General features: G+C 40.2%; 2 protein-coding genes across 2 annotated transcripts in view; both read left to right on the forward strand.

The window, feature by feature from the left end:
- UBE2J1 (ubiquitin conjugating enzyme E2 J1) overlaps positions 1–14,468 on the forward strand; it is a 29,039-nt gene extending 14,571 nt beyond the window's left edge. Inside the window, exons 6-8 of the mRNA XM_077903089.1 lie at positions 3,447–3,576; positions 4,777–4,896; positions 11,159–14,468. Of these exons, the coding sequence (XP_077759215.1) occupies positions 3,447–3,576; positions 4,777–4,896; positions 11,159–11,437 (529 nt within the window). The 3' untranslated portion in view covers positions 11,438–14,468. The remainder of the gene's footprint in view (positions 1–3,446; positions 3,577–4,776; positions 4,897–11,158) is intronic.
- A 4,470-nt stretch (positions 14,469–18,938) lies between these two features.
- GABRR2 (gamma-aminobutyric acid type A receptor subunit rho2) overlaps positions 18,939–26,081 on the forward strand; it is a 48,367-nt gene continuing 41,224 nt past the window's right edge. The window contains exon 1 of the mRNA XM_077903090.1: positions 18,939–19,208. Coding sequence (XP_077759216.1) covers positions 19,021–19,208 — 188 coding nt within the window. The 5' untranslated portion in view covers positions 18,939–19,020. The remainder of the gene's footprint in view (positions 19,209–26,081) is intronic.

Here is a 26,081-nt window from a genome sequence, read left to right on the forward strand (position 1 = left end):
TCATACTGTCTAGTTTTAGAAAGTACTTGGTAATAGCAACGTATCTTCTAAAAGAAGATATCTATTCTGGTCATTTGTCTCTAATTGGGCAGAATTACAGATAGAAAAAGAAAAAAAACCAAACCAACGCAATTGTTTATATGTAGCTTTCCATAAGATTGAAAACTTCTTAAGGGCAGGGAGGAAGTCCACTTTACCCATCTTTGCATCTACAGTATCAGGCTCAAAGCAAATACTCAATAAATGATCCAGAATAAAATAAAGGAGATTTTCTTTATCAAGTTACGGTTTCTTAGTGATATTGCCTTCTCATTTTCTTCAGATGCATTCTGTCTGTATAACCCAGATTAGTCACCAGATTCAGAGTAGCCTCTTCTTTGAGTGGTGCAAAGACTAATTCTCTCTCTTTCTCTCTCTCTCTTTTTTAAAGGTTTTTATTTATTTATTCAGGAGAGACACACAGACAGGCAGAGACACAGGCAGAGGGAGAAGCAGGCCCCATGTAGGGAGCCCCATGTGGGGGACTCAATCCCGGGTCTCCAGGATCAGGCCCTGGGCTGAAGGTGGCGCTAAACTGCTGAGCCACCCAGGCTGTCCTCTCCTTTTTTTTTTAAGACCAACTTCTTTCTAACCCGGTTTATTTTTTAATCAGTGTGCATAGGGAAGAGACCCTATAAGAAATCCTATCAAAAGGCTTTCCAATCCTAGAATACTAGTCCCAACCCTCAACAAATGTTAAAGATTCCAAAATTGCACTGAGTGAGGAGGAAGAGTATTTAAAAGTACTTACAGGGGGATCTCTGGGTGGCTCGATGGTTTGGCACCTGCCTTCGGCCTGGGACATGATCCTGGAGTCCCAGGATCGGGTCTCACGTCAGGCTCCCTGCATGGAGCCTGCTTCATGGCTCTGACTTGCCTTCTGGCACGTGACTCTGCCTGTGTCTCTGTCTTTCTCCTCTCTCTGTCTCTCATGAATAAAAAAATAAAATCTTTAAAAAAAAAAGTACTTACATTCTGTAATCCTTGATCTTCATCATTTTCCTGCTTGGACTCTGCTATCACCTCTCAGACATATTATGTTAATTAAATTACAGTATATCTTACCCTAGCACAGCCCAGAATATGTCCTCTTTAGATGTTTGTTAAATCAAATAGATTTTAGTGTCTGAAAGATTTGATAGACTCTTGGATTTCATCAACAACTTTTCTTTATAAACCTTATTTCCAGGTTCTGGGGATATACCTTATACTGTAGCTGTTATTCACAAATTATATAATATGTACTCTGAATATATAGCATTTGCTTTTATTTGATTTTCTTTGTTGGCTTTCTGTCTTGATACTTTTATCCAGTTCATTTCATGTATAAGGAAAAAAAAAGAACTTTGTTTTTTTGTTCTAGATTTACCAATGTATACATTCTAGGTTATTTTGTTTTAAAGATTTTATTTATTCATCTGACAGAGAGAGAAAGAGCACAAGTAGGCAGAGCAGCAGATGGAAGGAGAGGGAGAAACAGGCTCCCCTCTGAGCAGAAAGCCTCGACTGTGGGCTTGATTGATCCCAGGACCCCAGGGATCATGGCCCGAGCTGAAAGCAGACACCCAGCTAACTGAGCCACCCAGGTGTCCTTATGATAGAGGCTTTTTAAAAAACATGATTTTGCATTCATCCATAGTAGCATATTGTCCTGTGGATAAACTAATATATTAAAAATTAACCTTCCCCTTTAAGTCTCATGACTTCTCAGTTAAGGTGGACACATTTTAAAGCAAATAATTTGAATACAACTGACTTTCAAAAGGATATGGACAGCAGTGCTGCTTCTGGTGAAATAAAAATATTCATCAACAAGTACTAAGTTAATACGACTTTTACATATATTTGTTCACATGAAGTTTTTAAATAAATTTAAATAGCATGATCTTAAAGAACAAAGGCTTTTATTATGTTGAAGTGGAAGTACAATAAAATGATTTTTTTTAAAGTTCAGCAGTGTAATGATGGATATTTTTATATGTTATACATATTTACTTCCAGTCCTACAAATCCTCAGCACTCTTGTGGACTTTGGGACACTTTTGGCTATATCTGGAATACAAAAGGGAAAATGAAAACCTAGAAAAACAAATAAATCTTAGGAAGTAGTCTAGTTAACAGATTTATCTTGACTACTTAACATAATGAGCGATAAATTTCAGTCTTTGGATTTTATATGAGTTCTCTGTCTTTCAAGTTATACTGCTATTTTTTTATTATGTTTTTCTAAGTTTTCTTAAAATTCTAGCTAGTTAACATACAGTGCAATATTAATTTGAGGTTCAGAACTTAGTGATTCATCACTTATATACAACATTTATATACGATATATATTTTGCTCATCACTAGTGCCCTCCTTAATCCTATTTACTGTTTAACACCTCCCATACATCACCCCCTACCCTTGCTCCTCCCCTCTGCTAACCCTCAGTTTGTTCTCTGTAGTTAAGAGTCTTTCTTGGGATGCCTGGGTGGCTCAGAAGTTGAGCCTCTGCCTTTGGCTCAGGGCGTGATCCCAGAGTCTGGGGATCATTTCCTGCGTGGGGCTCCCTACATGGAGCCTGCTTCTCCCTCTGCCTGTGTCCCTGCCTCTCTCTCTCTGTGTCTCTCATGAATAAATAAATAAAATCTTAAAAAAAAAAAAAGAGTCTGTTTCTTGGTTTTCCTCTTTTTCCTCCCCTTCTCTTGTTTGTTTCTTAAATTGCGCATGAGTGAAATCATACAGTGTTTGTCTTTCTCTTATTTCATTTACCATAAGTTATACTGCTATTTAGATGAATAAGATTTGTGAATTTTTTCCCTAGAAATATCTGTAAATTCTATTTTTAATGGCCTCTTTACTATTTTATCTATGTTTCAGCTAAAAAGTAACTCAAACTTTATAACGGACTTTTTTTCACAGGTTTAACATAGTTTTGTTATGTGATCTTGAGGACACTGTGGTTAGACATTCTATATATTTTGTTGTATAGATCTAAACTTAGTTTTCTTTAAAGAGTATGTTGGGAAAAAATGGAATCTAAGCCCTGATTTTTTAAAAAATTTAGATTAAAAAAAATTGAGATATAATCGACACGAGTTTTTATTGTTGTTAAGTTTTATTTGAGTAATCTCTCCACCCAACATGGGGGTTGAACTCAGCAACCCTGAGATTAAGAGTTGCATGCTCTTTTGACTGAGCCAGCCAAGCACCCCAACATGAGTTTTTTTTCCTAATACCAACCTAACCTAACTTGTATATTTATCTCAGAACTATAATATTGCTGTAATTGTCTAATTTATAGATGAGTATGATATGGAATTTTCCAGTATTCTTTTATTTTAAATTGAATCATTCAGTATTTGAGTATCTTAAATTAACATTCAAGTATTTGATTTATACCTATCAAAAAATTATTTCCTACCAGATCACAAGATTTCTGTTGTGAGGGATGTGGCTGTGCCATGAAGGATGTCCTGTTGCCTTTAAAATCTGGAAGTGATTCAAGTCAAGCTGACCAAGAAGCCAAGGAACTGGCTAGACAAATCAGTTTTAAGGTACTCTAAATTTGTAAATGTTATTATGTAACCTTTTTGTTTACTGCCAAATTCTGGATAGAAAGTAAAGGCGATATAGTTTTGTGAAGTAAGATTTTACGAATAATTCTTTATTATGAAACTAATAATGTATGTTTAGAAAGGCATTACAGCATAGTGGTTAAGAGCTTGGACTCTGGCATACCATGCTGGGGTTCAAATCTCAGCTTTGCTGTTTATTAGTTTTAGGACCTCAGATGTACTACTTACCCACTCTGTGCCTTTTTCTCATCTGTAAATAACGTTACTTATCTTATAGGATTCTTATGAGGATTGAGTTAATACCTAAGTGTATTGCATTTAGAACTGTCCCTGATACTTAATAAATTTTAACTCTTGTTATAGAAGATATGGTAATTTAGAAGAAAATCACAGTCATATATAATCCCATCCCCAAGAAATAACTGCTGTTAATATTTTAGCATATCTCCCTTATGTCCTTTTTCTCCACATATGTTTTACTCAAACATATAATTACTTTTGGAATTTAATTAGCTCTATAAAAAATGTCAACCTGCATTAAGCAGCAATGCTACTTCTCCCTCTTCACGTCTCTTAACATCCTGTCTGTCCTTTCATATCCAGTTCTTAGGAGAAATTTTTCCTTCTGTTCATTGTATTGCCTGGAAGAGGAGGTGCTTAATAAGTATTTGTTATTTTCTTCCTTCTGAACATTCCTATCATACTTAATATTGTTTTTCTGAAAATTGTAGGGCCAGGTTTGTTTTATACATCAGAATTTTGGATTTTAGAAAATAACAAACACACACCATATTTTAGTACCCACAAATGGGATCTGGGGCAGTAACCCATAATCAAGTCTATTAATATTCCCTCAGCAAACCTGAGAATATCTACACTAATGTGGGATAAAGAGTATTAATAACTTCACATGTCACACTTCATCTGGAAATTACAAAAAAACTTCATTTAGAATTGTGGATTATGAGCCACAGGTGTTAGTTTTGTCTCTCACCAAGAGCTCCTTGAGAACAGGTTTTGTCTGTGCATCTTGAAATACCTAGCAGATTTAGACACATGTGCACTTAATAGTTGATAGTAAATTAGCAAATAAAATAAGTCCAAGAGAGGATTAGTAGGTGTAGGTTCTTCTGTACATTTCCTATTTTAACGCAGCTCTTGGGTGTACTTTTTTTACAGGCAGAAGTCAATTCATCTGGAAAGACTATTGCTGAGCCAGACTTAAACCACTCTTTTTCACTAACTGATTTACAGGATGATATACCTACAACATTCCAGGATGCTACGGCCAGTACCTCGGTATGGCTCTTGTTTTCTACATATATGTATGTCTGTATCATTGTCATTTGCAATAGGAGGAGGAAATCTCTAGATGAAATATCTGAATATTTTGATTCTCCTGACAGTTGGATTCCAGCTCACCTCTCCCTCTAATGAATCATAGTATCTTAAGCAAATTATTCATACTATTTGGGCCTTCTTTCTTGTTAAATGGGGTCCTATTGTCCCTCCAGAATTCTGTGATTTCTCTGAAAAGTTGGTTACAGTATAACACTACACTCTGAATAAAACAAAACATACATACTTTGGCCACTTTCTAAATAGGCACTGTTTCTTTGGCAGGTTTGTTAAGCTGCATTAAGTCACTCAATTAATAAAGGACTAGAGCCAAAGATTTGTCTCAGATCTGCTATGCCCAATATTGTAGCCACTAGGCACATGTAGCTATCTAAATTTGTATTTACGTTACTCAGAATTAAATTAAATTTAAAATTCAGTTCCTGAGTCATAGTGGTCACATTTCAAGTAATCCATAGCCACTTATGGCTTGTGGCTGCCATTTGGACAGCAGAGATACTGAATGTTATCATCTCAGAAAGTTCTACTGGACAGTGCTGCCTTGCACATAGTAAGTGTCCAATAACTAATTGTTGAATGAAAGATTAAATGAATATTATGTGTCTTGTTAGTTCTGCCCTTACCTATTGTCTAAGTATTGGTGGGTATAGATCATACCATACCATACTTAGTACTTATACTTACCATATAATCAGAGATTGATTAAGAAAATGTGATGGATAGTCACTAAATAATTAGGATTCTGGGGGAAAAACATAGATTTCCTTTCTATATGTAAAAGAACAGATGTCTTTCGGTAACAGATTGGTTGAGTAGCTGCATCTTCTTTCCCCCCTCTTCAGTTTTAGAGAGGATTTTAAAGGGTCAGGAAAATTTAGATAGCTGGCCAATACAGATGTGCCCTTTCCTCAGGCATAACTTACTATAAAGTGGGACTGCATAGTCCTGAGTGGTTGTTCTCTCCTTTTCAGAGAGTGAGATGGGTAGAGAGAAGTAGGTTGGAGAGAGAAGGGGAAAGGGTACCCTGGAGGAAGTAGTTGGAGGACTGGAGATGGAGGTATAAGGAAAAAGTGTATGCTGAGAGTTAAATTGTTTTCACATGATCCCCATGTAATTTTATGAATCGCAGAGGGATATTATGAATTAATTTTAGTCAGTATATGTTTTACCTTGAAATATTAAACTCAGACTACTTTTCACTTTTAGAATTCTGTTTTTTATTTTATAGTTTTGGTTTTTTTATTTATTATTTTATTTTATTTAAAGATTTTATTTGTTTATTCACGATAGACATAGAGAGAAAGAGGCAGAGAGAGAAGCAGGCTCCCTACAGGGAGCCAGACACGGAACTCGATCCTGGGACTCCCAGATTGTGCCTTGGGCCAAAGGCAGGCGCTAAACCGCTGAGCCACGCAGGGATCCCCTGGGGTTTTTTTTGTTTTTTTTTTTTTGTTTTTTTAAATGGAACCATCCTATTACAGAGAGGAGGGTGTTTATCTTTTTTCACCTGTAAGGACAGTCTCCTGATATTTGTGATGTATTCAAATCTGTTTTTAGTCTCTTAAATCTATGTCAAGTCCCCCTATTGCATATTGCAGTTATTTTACTTGTAATTTATTTTATCATTATTTATTGTCTATCTTCGCAGAATGTTTGTTCCTTGAAGATCAGAGGTTTCCTTCTATTGCATTATATCCCTGGTGCCTGGCCTTGTGCCTTGTGTATAGTTGTATAGTTGGTGGTCAATACATACTTTTTTTTTTTAAGATTATTTATTTATTTATTTATTTATGAGCGACACAGAAAAAGAGGGAGGTGGAGGCATAGGTAGAGGGAGAAGCAGGCTCCACGCAGAGAGCCCGACGCAGGACTCGGTCCTGGGTTTCCAGGATCACGCCCTGGGCCGAAGGCAGCACTAAACTGCTGAGCCACCCGGGCTGCCCAATACATACTATTTTTTTAATACTTTTTTTGATTGAATAAATGAATCTTGGGATTGGCACTTGTAAAAAATACTAGAAATACAGGTAAAGAAATCTAGAAGTTTAAGTATATACATTGCATAACTAGTATTATTATCATAGTGGTATTTTCCATTTTGGTTTGATTTGATTTGTTTTCATTTTTATTATTGCAGTTAGGTTGATATACAGTGTTGTTCTAGGTTCAGCTGTGCATTCTGATTTTAAATTACATAAAACTTTGAATTCTTTTTCATAGATAAAGGTAATTGATACCAATTCTGTTTAAAATACAAGAAGCAATAAATTGTCTACAGTTGCAAGTTAAGATTTTGGTTACATTTACATGCAGATTATCTCAGAGGATGATTATATAATTTGATCACTATGGAAGTAATTGAAACTTGGTTTTGGCTAGGGGTGGCTGCTTTACATGCAAGTGTAATATAAATTCACTAAAATATTATACATAAAATCCCAGATAAGCTATGTTTTTTTAGCCTTGAGGGGGCGAGAGATTGCCCAAAGTCTAAATACAGCAGATAATATCAGGCCATCTGTTGCTTTTTGATGCAGAATTTTTTTAGCTATGTAGAAAGAGGGAAAATACTGATGGTAGTTTTATGTTCTTCCAGTCTGTTAGACTTTTTTCCCCTCTTCCTAGGGATTGAGGTTCTGAATAAGCCATTCTATTTTATATTAAAAAGCAAACATACAACTCCTTCACTAATAGTGGTTATTCTAGATTATTATAGAAAAACTTATATGTATTATAAGGGAATTAATTATCTGTGACTAATGGTTTTTAAAAATTAACTGAATTAAATACAAATGTCATAAACTTCTACCTTCCCAAAAATGGTTGCTTCATCTTAACTAAGAACATGGAAACTGTTATGACTTAAGTCTTCATTCAGTGATAGGTGTGTTTGGACAAGTTTAGATAAACAGCAAAAATTTAGAAGTCTGATTCCCAATCATACACAGCATTTTGTTATTTATTTATTTATTTATTTATTTATTTATTTATTTATTTATGATTTTATTTCTTTATTCATGAGAGACAGAGAGGCAGAGACACAGGCAGAGGCAGAGGGAGAAGCAGGCTCCATGCAGGGAGCCTGATGTGGGACTCGATCCTGGGACCCCAAGATCAGGCCCCGCGCTGAAGACGGCACTAAACCACTGAGTCACCCGGGCTGCCCATACACAGCATTTTGAAAATGCCAACCTCATGTGAACTGCCAAAATTTTGTCCAGTTCAACTCCAAGCAATCTAGGTTCCTCCAGGTCTATAACCTTAGGGTTGTTACCATTTTCTTATGATGTGATTGTCTTAAATAGGAAAAATTTTAGAATGTTATATCTCAGCTCAGCGCTAGTCAGTAATACTCAACAATATAGTAACCAGAAGGCACCTGGGACATAGGAATCTTTTTTATTTTTAAGATTTTATTTATTTATTCATAAGAGACACAGAGAGGCAGAGACATAGGCAGAGGGAGAAGCAGGCTCCCTGTGGGGAGCCCGATGTGGGACTTGATTCCGGAACCCTGGGATCACACCCTGAGCCGAAGACAGATGCCCAAGCACTGAGCCACCCAGGTATCCTTGAAATATAGGAATCTAATTAAAGCAATATGTCTATAAAGTATTTCCATTAAGTGCATGTACTAAAATATCATCTAAAGACAATGTTTTATAGGGATTGTTTTTCTAAATGTTTTTTAAAGATTTTATTTATTTTACAGAGAAGGAATGGGGGGAGTGGGCATGTAAGGAGGAGGGGTAGAGGGAGAGGCAGAGAATCTGAAACTGATTTCTCCTTGAGGACATGAGCCCCATGGGTGAGTGGATCTCAGACCCTGAGATTATGACCTAAACTAAAGCCAAGAGTTAACCCCTCAACCCACTGAGCCACCCAGGTGCCCCTAAAATATGTTAATCATACTAACAGAGGTCTGAAAATCTATCCTAAGCAATCACTTTTTGAAAATCTAAATCTGTGAGGTTCCTGGGTGGCGCAGTAGGTTAAACGATGATGGACTCTTGGTTTCAGCTCAGGTCCTGACTCCAGGTTGTGAGATCAAGCCCCAGGTAGGGCTTGGAGCTCAACCAGTGTCTGCTTGAGATTCCCTCCCTCAACCCCTCCACCCTGTGTGTGCATGCACACATACTCTCTCTCAAATAAATAAATAAATCTTTAAAAAAAAAAAAACTAAATCTAGTGTCTCCATAGGGGTATATTAACAATGACAATATTAATAATAAGTAACATTTATCAGCAGTTGTGTATCCTAAGCATTTTATATTGTTAATCCTTTTAATCCTTATAAGTACATAGAACGCCTGGGTGGCTCAGCAGTTAAGCATCTGCCTTTAGCTCAGGGCATAATCCCAGTTTGGGGATCGAGTCCCACATCCGGCTCCCTGTGAGGAGCCTGCTTTTCCCTCTGCCTATGTCTCTGCCTCTCTCTCTGTGTCTTTCATGAATAAATAAATCTTTAAAACAAAACAAATAATCTTATAAGTACAGAATTGGATATTATCCAATTGTACAGATGAAAGAGCTGAGTCTTAGGCTGAATAATTTGCCCAGGATCCTGCATCCCCGAAGTGCTAGAGCCTGCCTGGTAATTAATGAATGATAAGGCTGCTTGTTTTAGTCAGGTGTATGGGCATTGTATTCTCTCAAACTAATGGAAAAAAATAACATGTATAAAATAAAATCTTTAAGCTGAATCAATCTCTTGTGCTAGTTCCTGGATTGATAGCACCTTTGTGTTTTTTACTTTCCTTAAGAACCTTCCCTGTAAGCCTTGAGCACTTTTACTGCATTAGACACTTTTAGCTTCTTGGCTGAGAAATCAGAAGAATGGGAGATTTCAAATGGAATGTTGCTGTATCAGCCACTATAACTCAGCTCAACCCAATGAGTGCTTATTAAGATAATATGATGCCTGCGACAGTGTAAGACCTCTTAGTTCCTTTTCTGTCTCTGTGTTATGGGTCACTACATTCGAGTGCTTCCAAAAGACAATTTTAAGAAACTCAGATTATTCACACCTTGTAATGTTGAAATGAATGTCAGATTTAAAATGTACTTTCTTCTGTAGGTAACTTAGATCAGCAGTTTCTTCCCTAATGTTTATAGCTGTTGCCAGAACAAAGCTCATCCTCTTATGCTTTTTAAAAAGTACATTATTGATTTTTTTCTTCTATTTGAAATCTTCTCTAATGGAAAGTTTTAAAAATATTTTTTATTTACTCAGTTTTTAAAGTTATCCTGAAAAAGACATGCATTCTTATTTTTTATTTGAAAGGCTATTGGTACTAATATAACCAATATAAAGTTTTCAATAAAAGAATTAAAGGCCACTGGGTTATTAGAGGTAGAGTTAAGGTATCTATATAAATAAAATGGAATTTATATTTTGTAGAGCTTTCTTATCTATATACCATATTTAAGATTTTTGAATCACTTCGTATCACACTGTAATTATGCTAGGCCCAGTAGTCATTGAAAGGACAGAAAACAATTGATATCTTGTGCTTTGTAGGGCCCGCTACTGTGCCAAAGTATGCTTTATATGCATAAGGTAACATAATTCAAATACACAGTAAAGAATTATTCTAGACTTGTGCTCAATTCACTTTGCAGGAGTTATGAGAAAAGACAAACTTGGCTTGAAAACATCTGATTTTTATAACAGTACTGCTGTGAAGAAAGTATGGTTTGAAATTATTCCCTATGCTGTATGATTGTTGGTGGAAGCATGTGGATGTAGTCAGATAACGTTGGAAGAGACCTGGTTCATGAAAGGCAAGCTGTTGAGAGTTAAAACTTTTTGCCATTTAGTCTGGCAAATTTTCAAGCCGAAAAGAAATCAGATTGCTTCCCTTCTTAGCTCTCCTGTAAGAAAGTAAGATGCCCAGATGCTTAACATATATTGCTGGAGTTGTAGCTACAGGAGGGTAGAAAGCCATCTGTAGAGCACATGGCCAACCTCTGTTCTCATCCTATTTGTTGCTGATAAAGTCCTCCTCTACCTGATGAGTATTCAGAATAAATTGTGTTGTTGGCTTGTTCAGGAGGGTAATTAGTTTCAGCCTTCAGATCATTCTTGGTTGTTTTGCCCATAGTCATATTTTAGTGCTCTGAGGTTTTGTGTATTCTTGTAACTTCCATATATACAAGTTTTCTTTGCCAATTTCAAACAAGATTTCCTAAAATTTCCTAGTATGGAGCCCAGAACCCCCCAGCAGCATCCCTTCAACGACCTGCTCAGCCTGTAGTTAAGAATACCTCCATGAGCCCTCGACAACGCCGAGCCCAGCAGCAGAGTCAAAGAAGGTCGTCTACTTCCCCAGATGTGATCCAGGGCCAGCAGCCAAGAGACAACCACACTGATCATGGAGGATCTGCTGTTCTGATTGTCATCTTGACTTTGGCATTGGCAGCTCTTATATTCCGACGAATATATCTGGCCAATGAGTACATATTTGACTTTGAGTTATAATATTGTTTTGTGTCTTAAGAGCTGTGACTCAGCTGCTTCATTAAACATTCTGCATTGGGTATAATCTAAGAATTGTTTACAAAAATATTATTTTGTATTTACCCTTCATTCCTTTTTTGATCCTTATAAATTCAGTATCAATATAGCTAGACTTTCAGACTGTGTCTGCTTAGTTTAAGGGACTAGAAAGTCAAAGTCCCTTGTCTCACCATATGACCTGCTTTACAGAGAAATAACTTATTGTTTCTCATGCCTCAACTTCTTTTTATGTAAATTTGTGATACTTTTCTGTATAACCCTTTGAAAATTTTGGATTAAAGAAGGTGTTTTAAGTTCCAGTGAGTATTACTAGTTACTCAATATCATTTATTGAGTACTCTGTTTCTACTTATGTAGAATGATCTAGGGATAAGAATTGAAAAGGGAAAGTAGAGCTCTTCAAATAGCTTGCTGAGAATGTCATTCATAGGAGATAGACTGGGATGCCCATTCTGTGACTTTGTGTCCTAAATGTTGTTCAGTGAAAGTAATTATTTCAGTCAGACATTTATGAGGAGAGATTACATCTTTGTTACTGGATGTTACTTGGAGGGAATAATGCTTTGTAACCACTTTGATATGCTGTTATCCCCTTCTCTCCCAAATGCACACAAGATTCAAAAACAAAGGAAACAGTCCTCCATAGAGCTTTTTTTAAGGAAAGAAGGGTCCAAGCCGGGAAATCACTTGATTTTCTTCCAGAAGTCAAACGGAAGGATCTTCAGATTTTAATGTTTGCTCTGCTTTGAATTGTATATCTTTTGAAGGTATTATATGCCTAGCTTTGTAATCACTATAAATTTAATTATTCTAGGAATAATGCATAATGTTGAAATATTTCATGTACCATTTTAATAGAAAAGCTCAGGGCCCAAGTAACAGTGATAGAAATTAGAAAAACCTTTACTTAGAATTGTCCACCTAATCAAAGCCCAAGAAATAATTTTCAGTGCAAAATCAATATATATAATGTAGTGCGAACTAGCTCCACGGATTGTAGCAGATAATTTTATCATCATAATGCCTGGTGAGAACATAGAATCACAGAAAAACATTGCCTTCACCATATTCAGTAGCCGCATTGAGGGCACTCAAGTGTATTTGTTAATGAAGAGTTAATTTTTAAATACAGACAGTCCCCCTGCTTTCAAATAGGTTATGTTCTAAAAGTGCATTTGTGGGTTATTATTTTTTTCTTTTACAACTGTTATAAATGGCATTCAGGTTCTAGACAAGTCCAAAAAGTTAGTCCATAATGTGTCTCAAGTACTTTGGAGGATGGTGTTCATAAAGTCCTTAATGTAGATTTAACTAACCGAAATTATGGGCAAGATAGAAACAATTTGTAAAATTATATTAAAGGCAAATTTAATTTTTACTGCTGCTATGGACTTTGGTTCTGTTAATTATCAGACACAATTTCTATGTTCATCTGATAGCCGTTTTTCCTTTATGTCCACCTCTAAAATAAAGAACATACTGTATACTATTATATAACACATAATTGTCTTAAGCTTTAATAAATTAGCATTTTAAAAGTGTTAACAGATTGTTTCTGTTATATCTACAAAGTTGATAAAGTCTTAAAAAAAAGCTCAAGGACTTTATGAAGACCTCCTATGTCAGGAAAATTATAGGTTACCATTTTATAACTTTATTGCCCATGAGAAAGCACATTCTGAAGTTTTGGTTTGGAACACAAAATATTAGAGATATTGGTTCCTCCTAGGGAGAGGGCATTGACCCACCTGGGAAGACCAAATAACATCATCACCTGAGAAAAAGTCCCCTTGCTCTCAACCTCTGCTGAGATTAATCGTGTGCTAGGAACAATCTTCCCTCCACTTCCTCTCAAACTTGAGCCAGCCTCTGGATCTCTGTGATCTTGTTACATGTATGCGTGGGGTGTACCAATACTTTAAGATTGATTAAGCCGAGAAGATTTTGCATTGCGCAGGTCCTTCTCTATCTGATTTGCTTCTCGTCTCACACCTATCAGCTGACAGGCCACTTGTTTGTGTTGGCATTTTTTAAGCACTTGATACACATACCTGAAAGTGGCATACTTTTTGCTCTTTCCCTTTCAGCTTACATATGCTACCTAAAAATCCTTAAGTGGTCAATCTGATTCCCATCCTGGAGTTGATGAGCAAAAGTGATCTTTGGGGCTATTCTTACTTGAACGCCACCTGAAGAGACTTCAGAAAACTGTTATTTTTTAAAGCCCTAGTTTATCCCTTTAATTACAGCGTAAGGGCAAAACCAGATACGTGTGATCTGGTTGGTAAAGGCTTAGGACTCCTTCCCCCAATCCTCAGATTTAGGTAATTCATGGCTTTTTCTTTGACCAACAAAGCACATGACTACATATCAAGGTAGTTAAAATAGCATGCTTGAAAAAAATATATAATGTCTGTTTCACCTGTAACTGTTTAAGCCGATGAAACCTTTAAAAATTTATGTATTGTGGGGCTTTTATGTAGCACTTTACATGTTCATGCTGCTTATTTGTTTTATTCTACTGAAATAAATGAATTTCATCAAAATTCTCAATGAAGTTTTTTAAAAAAAACCTTTAAAATTGTTTATCATTTTGACTATGGAAATGTAATATTTCTTATTTCAGGAGAATAAGAAATCTTTTTGTTACTTTTGGCTATGAATAAACCTTCTGGTATCTTGAGACCTCCCATTTTTATAGACCAGAATCTGTAAACAAGCAAACCTCACACATTTGGACTTACTTGAGCAGAAATCTAGGCTAAAGTACTGAAAAGCCTATACTGTTGCATCATTTGCAATTAAGTATATGAAATGACTGCATTTAGTGAACCTGACTCTTAAAGACTAATGTATACATTAACGTGTGTACTGTTTAAGCCTTGTGGGAGGGTGTACATTGCTCAGAAGCTGTTTGGAACGCCTCTTGAACAGTTGCCTTCAGAACTAGTTTGAGCTGCTCAATAAAACCAGTGACTTTATTCATACCGTGCTTTGACCAAAAGTTGTATTCTTTATATTATTCGATCTTCAATCCATTTTGCCTCCTTAAATATTCTCTCACGTCTTCCACTTCTCTTTATGCTCCCTGCCGTTACCCTAATGAGCCTCCTCTCCTCGGACAAGTCTCCAGTCTTGCCCTATCATTCCCCTCACCCCTGCCAGCATCTTCTCCAGTGTGCAGGTCTGATTCTATCTCTTAAGCTCACACCCTTAATGTAGTTTATAAGGCTGTGTGTAACTAGAGTCCCACTGACCTCTCTGGCCTAATCTGACAGCAAATGCTTACTGCCACCTTTCCACAGCTCTGAGCCACGGGCCAATCCTCTGTTGTGAGAGAAATAAACAAATGTAAAATTATACATCTACTGCCTCACACCATATACAAAACAACTCAAAATGGATCCAAGACCTTAATGTTAAGAACAAAAACTATAAAATTGTTAGAAGAAAGCATACTAAAACTTTGTGACCATGAATGAGGCAGTAATTTCTTAGACACAAGACTAAAAGCACAAGTAATCAAGAAAAGAAGTAGATAAATTATGCTTTATCAAAATAAACCCTTTGTGTTTCAAAGAACATCATTAATAAAGTGAAAAGACAACACTGAATGGGAGAAAATATTTGCAGATAATATATCTGATAAGAGATCTATATCAATATCTAGAGAATCATTTCTCAATAATAAAAAAGATAAACATTTAAAAACAGCAAAGGGATTATAGACACACAGATGACCCGGAAACATGAAAAGATGCTCCAACATCATTAGTCATTAGGGAAATGCACATCAAAAGTACAGTAAGATACTTCACATCCACTGTGATGGCTAGAATAAAACAGTTAAGTGTTGGTGAGGATGTGGAGAAGTTGGAATTCTCATCCATTCCTGGTGGAAATGTAGAGTGGGGCAGCCACTTTGAAAAACTGATAGTTCGGGCAGCCCGGGTGGCTCAGTGATTTAGCACTGCTTTCAGCCCAGGGCGTGATCCTGGAGACCTGGGATCGAGTCCCATGGTGGGCTCCCTGCATGGAGCCTGCTTCTCCCTCTGCCTGTGTCTCTGCCTCTCTCTCTTTCTCTGTGTCTCTCATGAATAAATAAATAAAATCTTAAAAAAAGAAAAAAAAACTGATAGTTCCTCAAAAAATTAAGCAAGGAGTTACCATATGACCTCATCATTCCAGTCCCAGGTGTATTGCCAAGAGAAATGCAGACATAGTTACACAAACTTATACACAAGTATTCATAGCAGTATTATGTACTGGAAGCTCAAATGCTCATTGACTGAAGATAAACAAGATGTGTTCTGTCTATACAATGGAATGTTACTTGGCAATAAAGAGGAATGAAGTTATAATACATACTACAACAGGGATGAGTCTTGAAAACATCATGCCAGAAAAAAAAAAAAAGAAAAAAGAAAAAATAATCAAGTCCAGTGAAACCAGACACACAAGGCTAAATTGTGTATGATTCCATTTACATGAAATACCCACAGTACGCAAATCCATAGGACACAAAGTAGGTTGGTGATTGCCAGGGGTTGAAGGGAAGTGAAGGGGGAGTGATTGCTAATGGGTAGGAGGTTTCTTTGGTGGAAGATGAAAATGTTCTAAAATTAGATACTGTGATGGTTACACACACTGACTACTAAAAACCACAGTTTAGAGGAATAAAAATTGGGACACCTGAGTGGCTCAGTCGGTTAAGGACCTGCCTTGGGCTCAGGTCATAATCTCAGAGTCCTGGGATGGAGCCTTGGGTCAGGCTCCTGGCTCAGTGGGGTATATCTACTTTTCCCTCTCTCTCTGCTCCTCCTCCCACTCATGCTCTCTCTCTCTCAAATAAATGAATAAAATCTTTGAAAAATAAAGGGAAATTTATGTCTGTGACCAATACTTCAATAAAGCCATTACTTAAAAATTTATACTTACCTCCAACTGAGTTTTTCTCCATACCATCATTACAATAATTGATCTACTGAAAATAAGGATTTCAAGAAAAAATTGATAGGTTCCAGGATGCAAAAAAACAAGTATTTCTTTCTTTTCTTTTTAAAAAAATATTTATTTGTTAGAGAAGGGGAGGGCAGGGGCAAGGGGAGAAGAAGAGAATCTCCAGTAGACTCCCCACTAAGGGGATAGCTGGGTGGCTAGTGGTTTAGTGCCTGCCTTTGGCCTGGGGCGTGATCCTGGAGTCCTGGGATCGAGTCCCGCACCGGGCTCCCTGCATGGAGCCTGCTTCTCCCTCCGCCTGTGTCTTTGCCTCTCTCTCTGTGTCTCTCATGAAAAAAAAAAAAAAAAAAAAAAAAGACTCCCCACTAAGTGTGGAGCCTGATGCAGGGCTCCATCTCATGACCTTTGAGATCATGACCTGAGCTGAGACCAAGAGTGCGACACTTAACCAACTGAGCCATCCAGGCATCCCAAAACAAATATTTCTTGAAAACTAACAATATCCATAAATAGTTCTAGGCTTCTAGCCAGTCCTTTATAAGCCCGTTTCAAATGGAAGAGAGGAAACGTGTGAGCTTTTGAACAAAATCTATGGAAAAGAACTTTAATAGGACTTTCAAACAAATTATCTGGATAATTCTGAGAGGCAGCCAGTTTGGAAAACCACTGAATTAGTCCAAATACTGAAATTATTCCCACTCCCAACTTCCTATTTAATTCCTGTAATTTGGCTTCCTGCCACATCTTTCAACTAACACTACAGTTAACTGAAGTTAGGACCAATGTTCTGGTTGCCAGACCCAGTGAACCTGTTTCCTGCCCTCACTTCTTCACAACACTGTTGACTACCCCCTTCCAGAAACTCCTTTGGTTTTCATAGTCAATATCTTTGCTAGTTCTTCTACGCTTTTGTTTGGGCTTCCCATCCATCCATTAGAAGTGAAGATTCCAGTGCATTTGACTGGCTCAATCAGTAGAGCATGCAATTCTTGATCTCGAGGTTGTGGGTTTGAGCCCCACATTGGGTATAGAGATTAATGAATAATAAAATCTTAAAGTAGAAATTCCCAAGGATTCTACACTTCACTGGGACTTCTATTTTCCTGGAAGATCTCACCCTTTCCTGTGGTTAGACTACTACCATACACTGACGGCTCCTAATCTATTTCTCCAGTTCAGATCTTTCTCCTGAGCTCCAGGCTTCTTTATACTCCAGCGGCCTGTTTGGCATCTCGAAGTCCCACAATCCCTCAAATTCCACAAGTCGAAATCTATGTCATCTCCCCACCACACTTGTCCACCTCTAATGGGTATCGGTAAATGGTACCATTCACCAGTCCTACCTCCAAACTAGATTGTAGATATCACTGTTGTCTTCTCTATCTCCTCCTCTATTCAGTCAGCTAATGTCTTCTACTTCAGAAATGACTTGACTGTCTCATCCTTCTGTTTTCCCTCCTCTTCTCCTCCCACCATTCCTTCCATTAGGGCAGGACCCCATCCTCCTTTGTTATTATAAGTTCTCCAATACAAGTGATCCCAGATAGGAATTCCTTAAAAAAATAAAGTGGATCATGCCATCCCACTTTGCTTAGAGGAATCAAAAGAACTTCTTTTGATTCTGTCTTTCTTACATAATACACCCCAATTCTGTTCCCTTCTGGCTACCACTCCTTTGAACTCCAACCTCGCCTCCTTCTGTCTCTACCACACTAAACTCCTCTCCGTCTCAGACACAGCAGGCAAGTAATAAATAGTTTTTAAACATTTTATCCTATTCAGTAGATTAAATATAACCGCATATATCTTTACACTTCAAATGTTCATGATTCCATATCCCAGGATAGGAATCAAGGCTAATTTATGATGAAATTATACATTTTAGGATTAAAAATCCAAATTAATCTAATGCTCATGATAGGAAGAAGAGTTTACATAATCCTGAATTCTCCTTTGGTTTATAAATTCCTTCAAAATCAAAATGGGCTTTATGCTTTGATAAGATGTATTTTCATTGAGAAAACGATGTGGATTTGGGGAGGAAGTAAACATCCTTGGCTATAGGCAAAGCATGCTTTCTTAGATTGAGAAATAAAGCAATCCTGTGAAAATGGGTTATTTGCGTGTTTACTCAGCATTTCCAGAGCACATTCATGCGTTCAGCTTGTCCATCAGGTCCTCCCTGCAAATCCACTCAGAATCCAAGCTGTCTCCCTAGTGGATGTGACAGACTGGTTTTATGCAGCCAGAGGGAAGGATTAATGCTCTCAGCAAAGAGCTGGCATGTTCAAAAGGTTTAATTTTTTTTTTTTTTTTTACGTAACAGTTTTAGTCAAAGCTGCTCTGGGACTCAGCGGAAGCAGAATTTCACAGGAGGACAAACTTGTTGACTAATGGCCAATCACTATGCAGCAGGGAGGGCAAAGCCTTGGTGTCTGTGTCACACAGGGGGGTGGGGGAGCTGTGGTGGGAGGTGGGGTGGGACGAGAATCACTATCAAATATTTAATCGCAAAAATCCATCTGGCCAGTCATGCTCTTGCAGCCCCTTGGAGAAGCACCGTCACAAAGCGACAGACTGAATCCATGGTTCAGCCCAGGGGGGTCAGCCCCGCTGCAGGTCACTGGAGAGCAGCTTGTGGCATCAAAGACGTTCACAGAATGCCTTATTTCACAAGACTCATTTTGTTCTTGTTTTGCCTGACGGCTCTTGTGGAAAGCAGAAAACCCAAGAGGAAGAGATGGACAGGGCAGCTGGAAATGCCCAAGCCAAGGTAAAGTGGTGGGTGGGAGGCGAGGAAGGCCACTAGCACCGGGGCACAGCGGGACAGCTCCCAGGAGGGCTAGTGGTGACACTGTCCTCCTGGAATCAATTTTCCAGCCATGGGTAGATGGGGCCACCAATCTGTCTCAGGGCACAAATATTCTCTAGTGTCACAGGCACAGGAGAGCAAAGCTAGACTAGGCCAAACATTTTGTTCTGGTATCTGTTCTGTCCAAGCATTTTGACTTAAGGCAGGTGGTTGAAGATTTTGGGGGTAAAACACCTCGTACTTCTCAGCTTGTGTTGCTTTGTTGCTCAGGATGACATCCTGTAGGGACGGTGGGGGCCTGCTGAGTAACGGCACTCAGGAACGTCGGAGGGGAGGGGGGACTGTGTATAGGAATTTCGTTGGAACTATTAAGAAAAACATGTAACTGAAAGTTGACTTCTTTAAATTATTTGATTGGGAACAGCTTTATAATGGTATCAATTTTCCTTTCACTGTTTTGATCTTTTTTTAAAAAAAAAACTTTATTTATTCATGAGAGACACAGAGAGAGAGGCAGAGACACAGGCAGGGGGAGAGGCAGGCTCCTCGCAGGGAGCCCCATGTGAGACTGGATCCCTGGACCCCGGGGATCACTCCCTGAGCTGAAGGCAGATGCCCAACCGCTGAGCCACCCAGACACCTCTCACTATTTCAATCTTAAGAAGGTATTTGAAAAAGAAAGAAAGAAAAAAAGAAAAAAAAAAAAAGAAGGTATTTAAAATTTGCTAGGTTATCAGAAATACATGTGTGGACACAGCAACTGCCATTGGCACCATGTGACGGAAACGTTTCCAAGATACTGGTTAGGTGCAGAGTTTGCATTAAAAGATCGTGACATTACAAATCAAAGTTCCTTATTAAGTGTGTTTGAACCGATGTACGAAGTGCGATACTCCAGGCCCGACGTTGAACAACTGTTCAGCACGGAGAAAAGAGTAAGCAGCTGAGATGTAAACAGCATGTGTGAGATGTTACACATCTGTTCCCATTCTACTCATCATGTGTGAACTAATGACTGTGAGCAGTAATACACTGAGGCACATTTTCTAGGTCACTGGTTTTTATTTATAATCAGGCACCGCTCTCGGTGACAATTTTTTGAAACCGTACCTCCCATATATTCACTGATATGCATTGTGCTGTTGTACATATGTATACAGAAGTAAAACCTGATCGGGTCCTTATTTTTAGATAAAGACTATCAGTAAGAGTTACAATCTCTACTTTCTGCGTCCGCATGGAGTGTCTTAGGAGGCCGCTGCTCTGGGGGAGCTACACGCTCTACAGGGCCTAATGCTAACTATGCAGAAAGCAAACAGATGAAATTTGTCCAGGATACAGGGAAGACGCACTGATCTGGAAGCCTCATCCTGGTTACGTTGCCAGAATTACGGGCTGGTAAATTGGAAGGAACCTCAGGGGTCATTTGATCTGGTAATTCTTCTGAGCTTTAAGACTGTAAATGTGACTAGGTGTTGTATGAGAAAGGGGTTTCCAGGTCAAAGGAACTTGGGAAACTCTGGTTTGCACCATTTTAAACAGATGTCTTTATAGTGCAGCTTCTAGAACCTTTATTATGCAGACACTCTGAATTTGGAAAAGGAAAATAAATTATGCAGTTTCTCAGAAAACCCCACTTTTTGGGGACTCTTGTGGGATTCCTATTTTACAGAGCACACACTGGAAACACCATCTCAATTTTACAGACGCTGGAAAGTCGGCTCGCAGGCATGGGTAACTCACACAGCTGGTTAGTGACCCCCAGGGGCTAGAACGCAGGCTCCCTGATGTACTCAGCCTGTGTTGTGCCCAAGATCGCGAATCCGAGAAACCACCCAGGAGCCGACACCGATGCAAACACACGAGGGTTTATTTACAAGCTCGAGCTTGGGTCCAAGTGTACCCGACACAGCAGAGCAGGGACTTGGACCCCGAGGTGGGTTTCAGCTTAGTTTTCATAGGCTGGTCTAGGGGATCTCCAGAAGGGGGGGAGGAATTTCTCAAGTTCTGTTTACATTTTGATATGGGGCCTTCCAGGGCATTGAGCTCTGTTCTTATTCTAATATGGGGCTTTCTAGCTGTTTTCTTCCTGTAACTGAAGTAAGGTAAAGTTCAGCTCTTATTCACAGGGGCCTGGGATGGCTGTACCTGTGCTAACGCTGAACTTAAAGTGGAATGGCCTTAATTTTCTCGGCCTCCACACCTGGAGGAATAGCGTTATATGGACTTGTCTGTACCCCGAGAACAGTGCTAGGGTTCAGCACGAGCCCCTCAGGGATCCTCAGGGATCCTCAGGGATCCTCCTCGGCAGCCTGGGCTCTCATACCTGTGTCACTCCTCAGAAGACCCACAGTCATTCCCAGACACCTGCCCGAGCTTGGGGACAGACTGAATCTGACCCTTAGGGGTGACCACAGTTTCTTGAACTCCATCCCAGGATATGTTAAAATGGAAGAAAAGGTAAACATATACATTCAACAAATATAAAATAATTATTGAAGGGAGAGGCTGGGAAAGAGGACAGAGAAAATGTCACATCAGGGAACATGATTCTAGGCCTTTCTAAGTCCACCAGGGCATGTACACGCTCAGGCAATCATGAAGCTGTGTCTGCCTGTGAAAAATTTCAGCCAAGGATCTGACTAAACAATTACTTTCATCATTGACACAGAAGAGTTAAGCTATAGAATAAACAGGAATAAAATGACCTGACTTTTAGAGCACTGCATCTCTGTAGGGGAGCTTCTTTTCTTTGAAATGCTGTCCCCCCTACCCCCTCCACACGGTCATACACACACACACCATATATAGGATTTCACATAGTCACGCCACACACATGCACGCCCCACACATGGTCTCACACACACAGCCATCCCTTCACATGTAAATTATATGGTCACACTCACGTATACAGTCACACAAACACACACACACACACATGCACAAACACTCTGTTAGGATCTTTTGTAACCCATATACCTTCTGTATTAATTACTCTGACCAAGACACCCTCACAGAACAATTATTCTGCTCAGTGGGTGCTTTTTCAAAAGCTGCTTCCAGGGCAGCCCCCGTGGTGCTGCGGTTTAGTGCCGCCTGCAGCCCAGGGTGTGATCCTGGAGACCCGGGATCGAGTCCCACATCAGGCTCCTTGCATGGAGCCTGTTTCTCCCTCTGCCTGTGCCTCTGCCCCCCATCTCTCTCTCTCTGTTTCTTATGAATAAATAAATCTTTAAAAAAAAAAACTGCTTCCAATTTCCCCACCCTTCTGTTCCCCTTTATTGAACTGTTGCCACTTGAACCGTTTTCACTTAGCCGTCTGATTTGTTCTGTTCTCCTTGCCTTTCAGCCTCCCAGCTTTATTCCTACTCCTTCCTGCCTGCCTCCTAACTTGGCCTCCTGAGCACACAACTTCTTTCCAGCAAGAGAGGCCCTTCTCCCTGGAGATCTGAGAGGGAACTTAGCTCTGGGCTCTGGGGGTCCAGGATAACACTTTCTGGTTCCCTCTGGTCCCAGAGCCCGGGGGGCCCCTTCCATATTTCCTCTCCCGTTTGCTGCCCTCCCTCTGGCCATCCTTCTTCTGGTCCGCATCGTGTCTCAAGTTGTTCTGGGCTCAGGAGCAGCTTTGCTTTCCTGCTGCCCAGTGATCCTCACCTTCTCAGGGGCCTGGGGAGGGACATGGTGCCAGGAAGTCAGGGAAACCAGGTTCAGGTCCTGATTCTGTTGCTCCCCTGGCCATGGCCATGTTTCCCAATATTTCTTTTTTTTTTTCTTTAAAGATTTTATTTATTCATGAGAGACACAGAGAGAGGCAGAGACATAGGCAGAGGGAGAAACAGGCTTCCTGTGGGGAGCCAGCTGCAGGATTCAATTCCTGGACCCCGGGATCACGCCTTGAGCCGAAGGCAGGGCTCAACCACTGAGCCACCCAGGCATCCCCTTTCCCAATCTTTCTGAATCTTGTTTCTCCAACTGAAAAGGGCTGGTTGTGAGGCTTTCCCCACTGGGATGATGGGGTAACCACAGCTCAGGTCCCGCACAGAGAAAGGGAGATTCATAAGGGCATGATCAGTATGACTGCTCAAATAGACCTCAACATGGTAGCACTAGCCCTGCCTCTCAAAGGTGTAGTGAGCACATTTTTCCTCTCTCTCCACCCAACGCTGGTCTGAGGTCTCATGGAGGTCCTGGCTTCCCCTCACTGAGGTGGGACTCAGAGAGTCTGGGGAGTCTGGAGGCTTTGGGCCAAGGCATCTGGGCACTGGAAGGATAAATTGAGTGCATCTGGCTCACACAAATAGCCCAAGGCTGGGGACATTAGTGCCTTGAGTTATCAAATAACTGGTTCCTTAAAAAAAAAAAAAAATCAACAAAACACTTCTAGGCCCTCATTAATGGCACAGACATTTCAATCCTCTCTGTCCTGCTGGGGTGCTGGAATTCTGGGACTTCCGCTCCCTAATCCTCCCCTCTAAATGGATATGGAAACTGCTAGCCAGCAGGGATTTGCTTCCCAGGAGGCAGAGCCACAGGGCTGCACTCACAATTTAATGTCTGTGATCTGCTAAGCCCTCAGGTCGAGCTCTGCCTCTGCCTCTCCAGGGTGTCTTTGCTGGGGTGTCAAATATGGCCTGTCATGAAGTTGCTGAGCAGGGAACTGGGCCTGGTACCTCCTGCCTTCTGGAGCCAGGCTTGGGACAGAGACCACGACCAAAAGGGGAAGCTCCATGGAGGCACCGTGACAGTGACCACCATGCTTCAAGGGAATTGGACTTGGGTTCCATATTCCAGCTAACTGGGAGGAAGACATTACGTTGGACTTCTCTCCAAAGGGCTTGTCTAAAAGCAACTCTGATCATGGCTTCTTCCTCCAACTGCTTAACACCTTCAGTGTTTTCCCATTGCCTTCAGATAAAAACAGAATTCTTAACATGATCTTCAGGGCTTTGCCTGGCCTGGTCCCCGCATGCCCTTGCAGACTCACTTGGTCTGTCTCTGTGCCTCTTCCTTCCCTTCCCCTTTTACTGGATGCCCACCCATCCTTCAGCCTAGACCACCTCAAATGCAGCATGTCCCAAACCAAAGTGTAGGTGTGCTGAGTTTAAACGCCTATAGGATATCCATTGGGGTATCATCAGTTGGGCAGTTGGATAAAAGGTCTAGACCAGAGGGTACAGATTGAAGAATCATCAACATGTTAATGACCACTGAATCCACAGACATAGGCCAGCCTGCCAAAGAGGGGTAAAGGGAGAAGAGAGGGAGGCTGGGATGGGGCCCTGGGGATATTAGCATATAAGGGATGGGCTGAGGGCAGGGGGGCGGCAATGGAGATTGAGAATGAGCTCTCAGGTGATACAGGAGGACAACCCAGTGCCTGGTCCTGAAAGACCAGGTTTCTAGCAGAGGCCTGGTCCTCTGTGGTGCAGAGAAACCAGCGTCCAGCAAGAGTAGCTTCAATGCCTCGGGTCAGGCATACAAGTGGGGCAAGAAGTTCTTGGGAGTCAGGATGTGGCAGCAGCACGGGGCACTCAGCTCTCTGGGAAGATTATGGATTTATTAGGAGACAGAAGACCTTTTTTTTTTAAAGAACAAGCTTAAAGACAAATATAATTACCATTACCATTTTTCAGTAAATTTTGTGTGAGGATGTGCAGTCTAGACATTTTGCTGAGTTTTGGTTCAAGGGAGGAGAGACTTGAATCCAGTTGGGAAGCTGACAAGAGGGAGCCCTTGGAAAGGGAGATGCTGAGGAAGCTGGGGTGAGGGTTTTGAGGGCAGAGGTCAAGGGCTCTGGGAGGAGGGTCAGGCACCTCTGCCAAGCCCCCGGCCTCTAAGAAACTGCAAGGCTAAAAGAAGTGAAATACTACTACTGCTCCTGCTCCCAAGTTGCCCCAGCCCTGTATTCACCTTCTATCTGGATATCTTACAGGCACCTCAAAATCCAGATGGCTAAGAATGAGATGCACCCCTTGTCACCACAAACATGTCACCTACCATCTCGGGAATGCCCCCACCATTTACCCAGGTGCTCAAGTTATAAACCAGGGTCATCTTTGGCTCTCTCTTCCCTCATACCCTAATCCATCATCAAGACTTCTCTGCCTTTCTCAGATCTGATCACTTCTCTGCATCTACCTCCCCTACCGCCCTGATCCAGGTGCCATGTTTTCAGCAAGTCTCCTAATGGTTTCCCATGTCTACTCCGCTCTCTTCAGTCTTCTCTACACAGTGGCCAGAGGATCTTCTTAGGTCCTAAGCCAGTCCTTGTGACTCCCCTGCTCAGAATTTCATGGGTTTCTTCTCAGAATTATACCTGTGAGGGTCTCATGATCTTGTCTCTGGTCTTATCTCCCACCTCCTTCCTTACTGCTTTCCTTCTCCTTGCTGTCCTCCAATTCACTGGTTGTCTTACTGGCTCTCACACAAGCCAGACTCACCCTAGGACATTTGTACTTGCTATTCCCTCTTTCAGAGTGTACTTTTTCCAGATCTTCTTATGACTTGCTCTGCCCCTCAGCCCCTCTAGGTCGCAGGTGGCTTTCCTGACCACCTTCCACCCCAATCCATCTCCCTCTTACTCCTTATCCTGCTTTATTACATTGATATGGCACTTGGCACTTTCTGAAGTTATGTTATTTATCTGTCCGCTTGTTTATTGTCTATCTCCCCAACTAGGTATTTAGCCCCGTGAGGGCAGTGAGTTCATGTCCTCCACATGACTTGTACAGAATCTGGACAGAGTAGGTTCTCCACAGAAATGTGGTTAGCAAATGGTTTTGAGTCTAGGAATTGAGGAATTGTGTGACCAGAGTGTAGGATGGCTGTCCATAT

The sequence above is a fragment of the Canis aureus genome, chromosome 7 (assembly GCF_053574225.1).
Source record: "Canis aureus isolate CA01 chromosome 7, VMU_Caureus_v.1.0, whole genome shotgun sequence".
Lineage (NCBI taxonomy): Eukaryota > Metazoa > Chordata > Mammalia > Carnivora > Canidae > Canis > Canis aureus.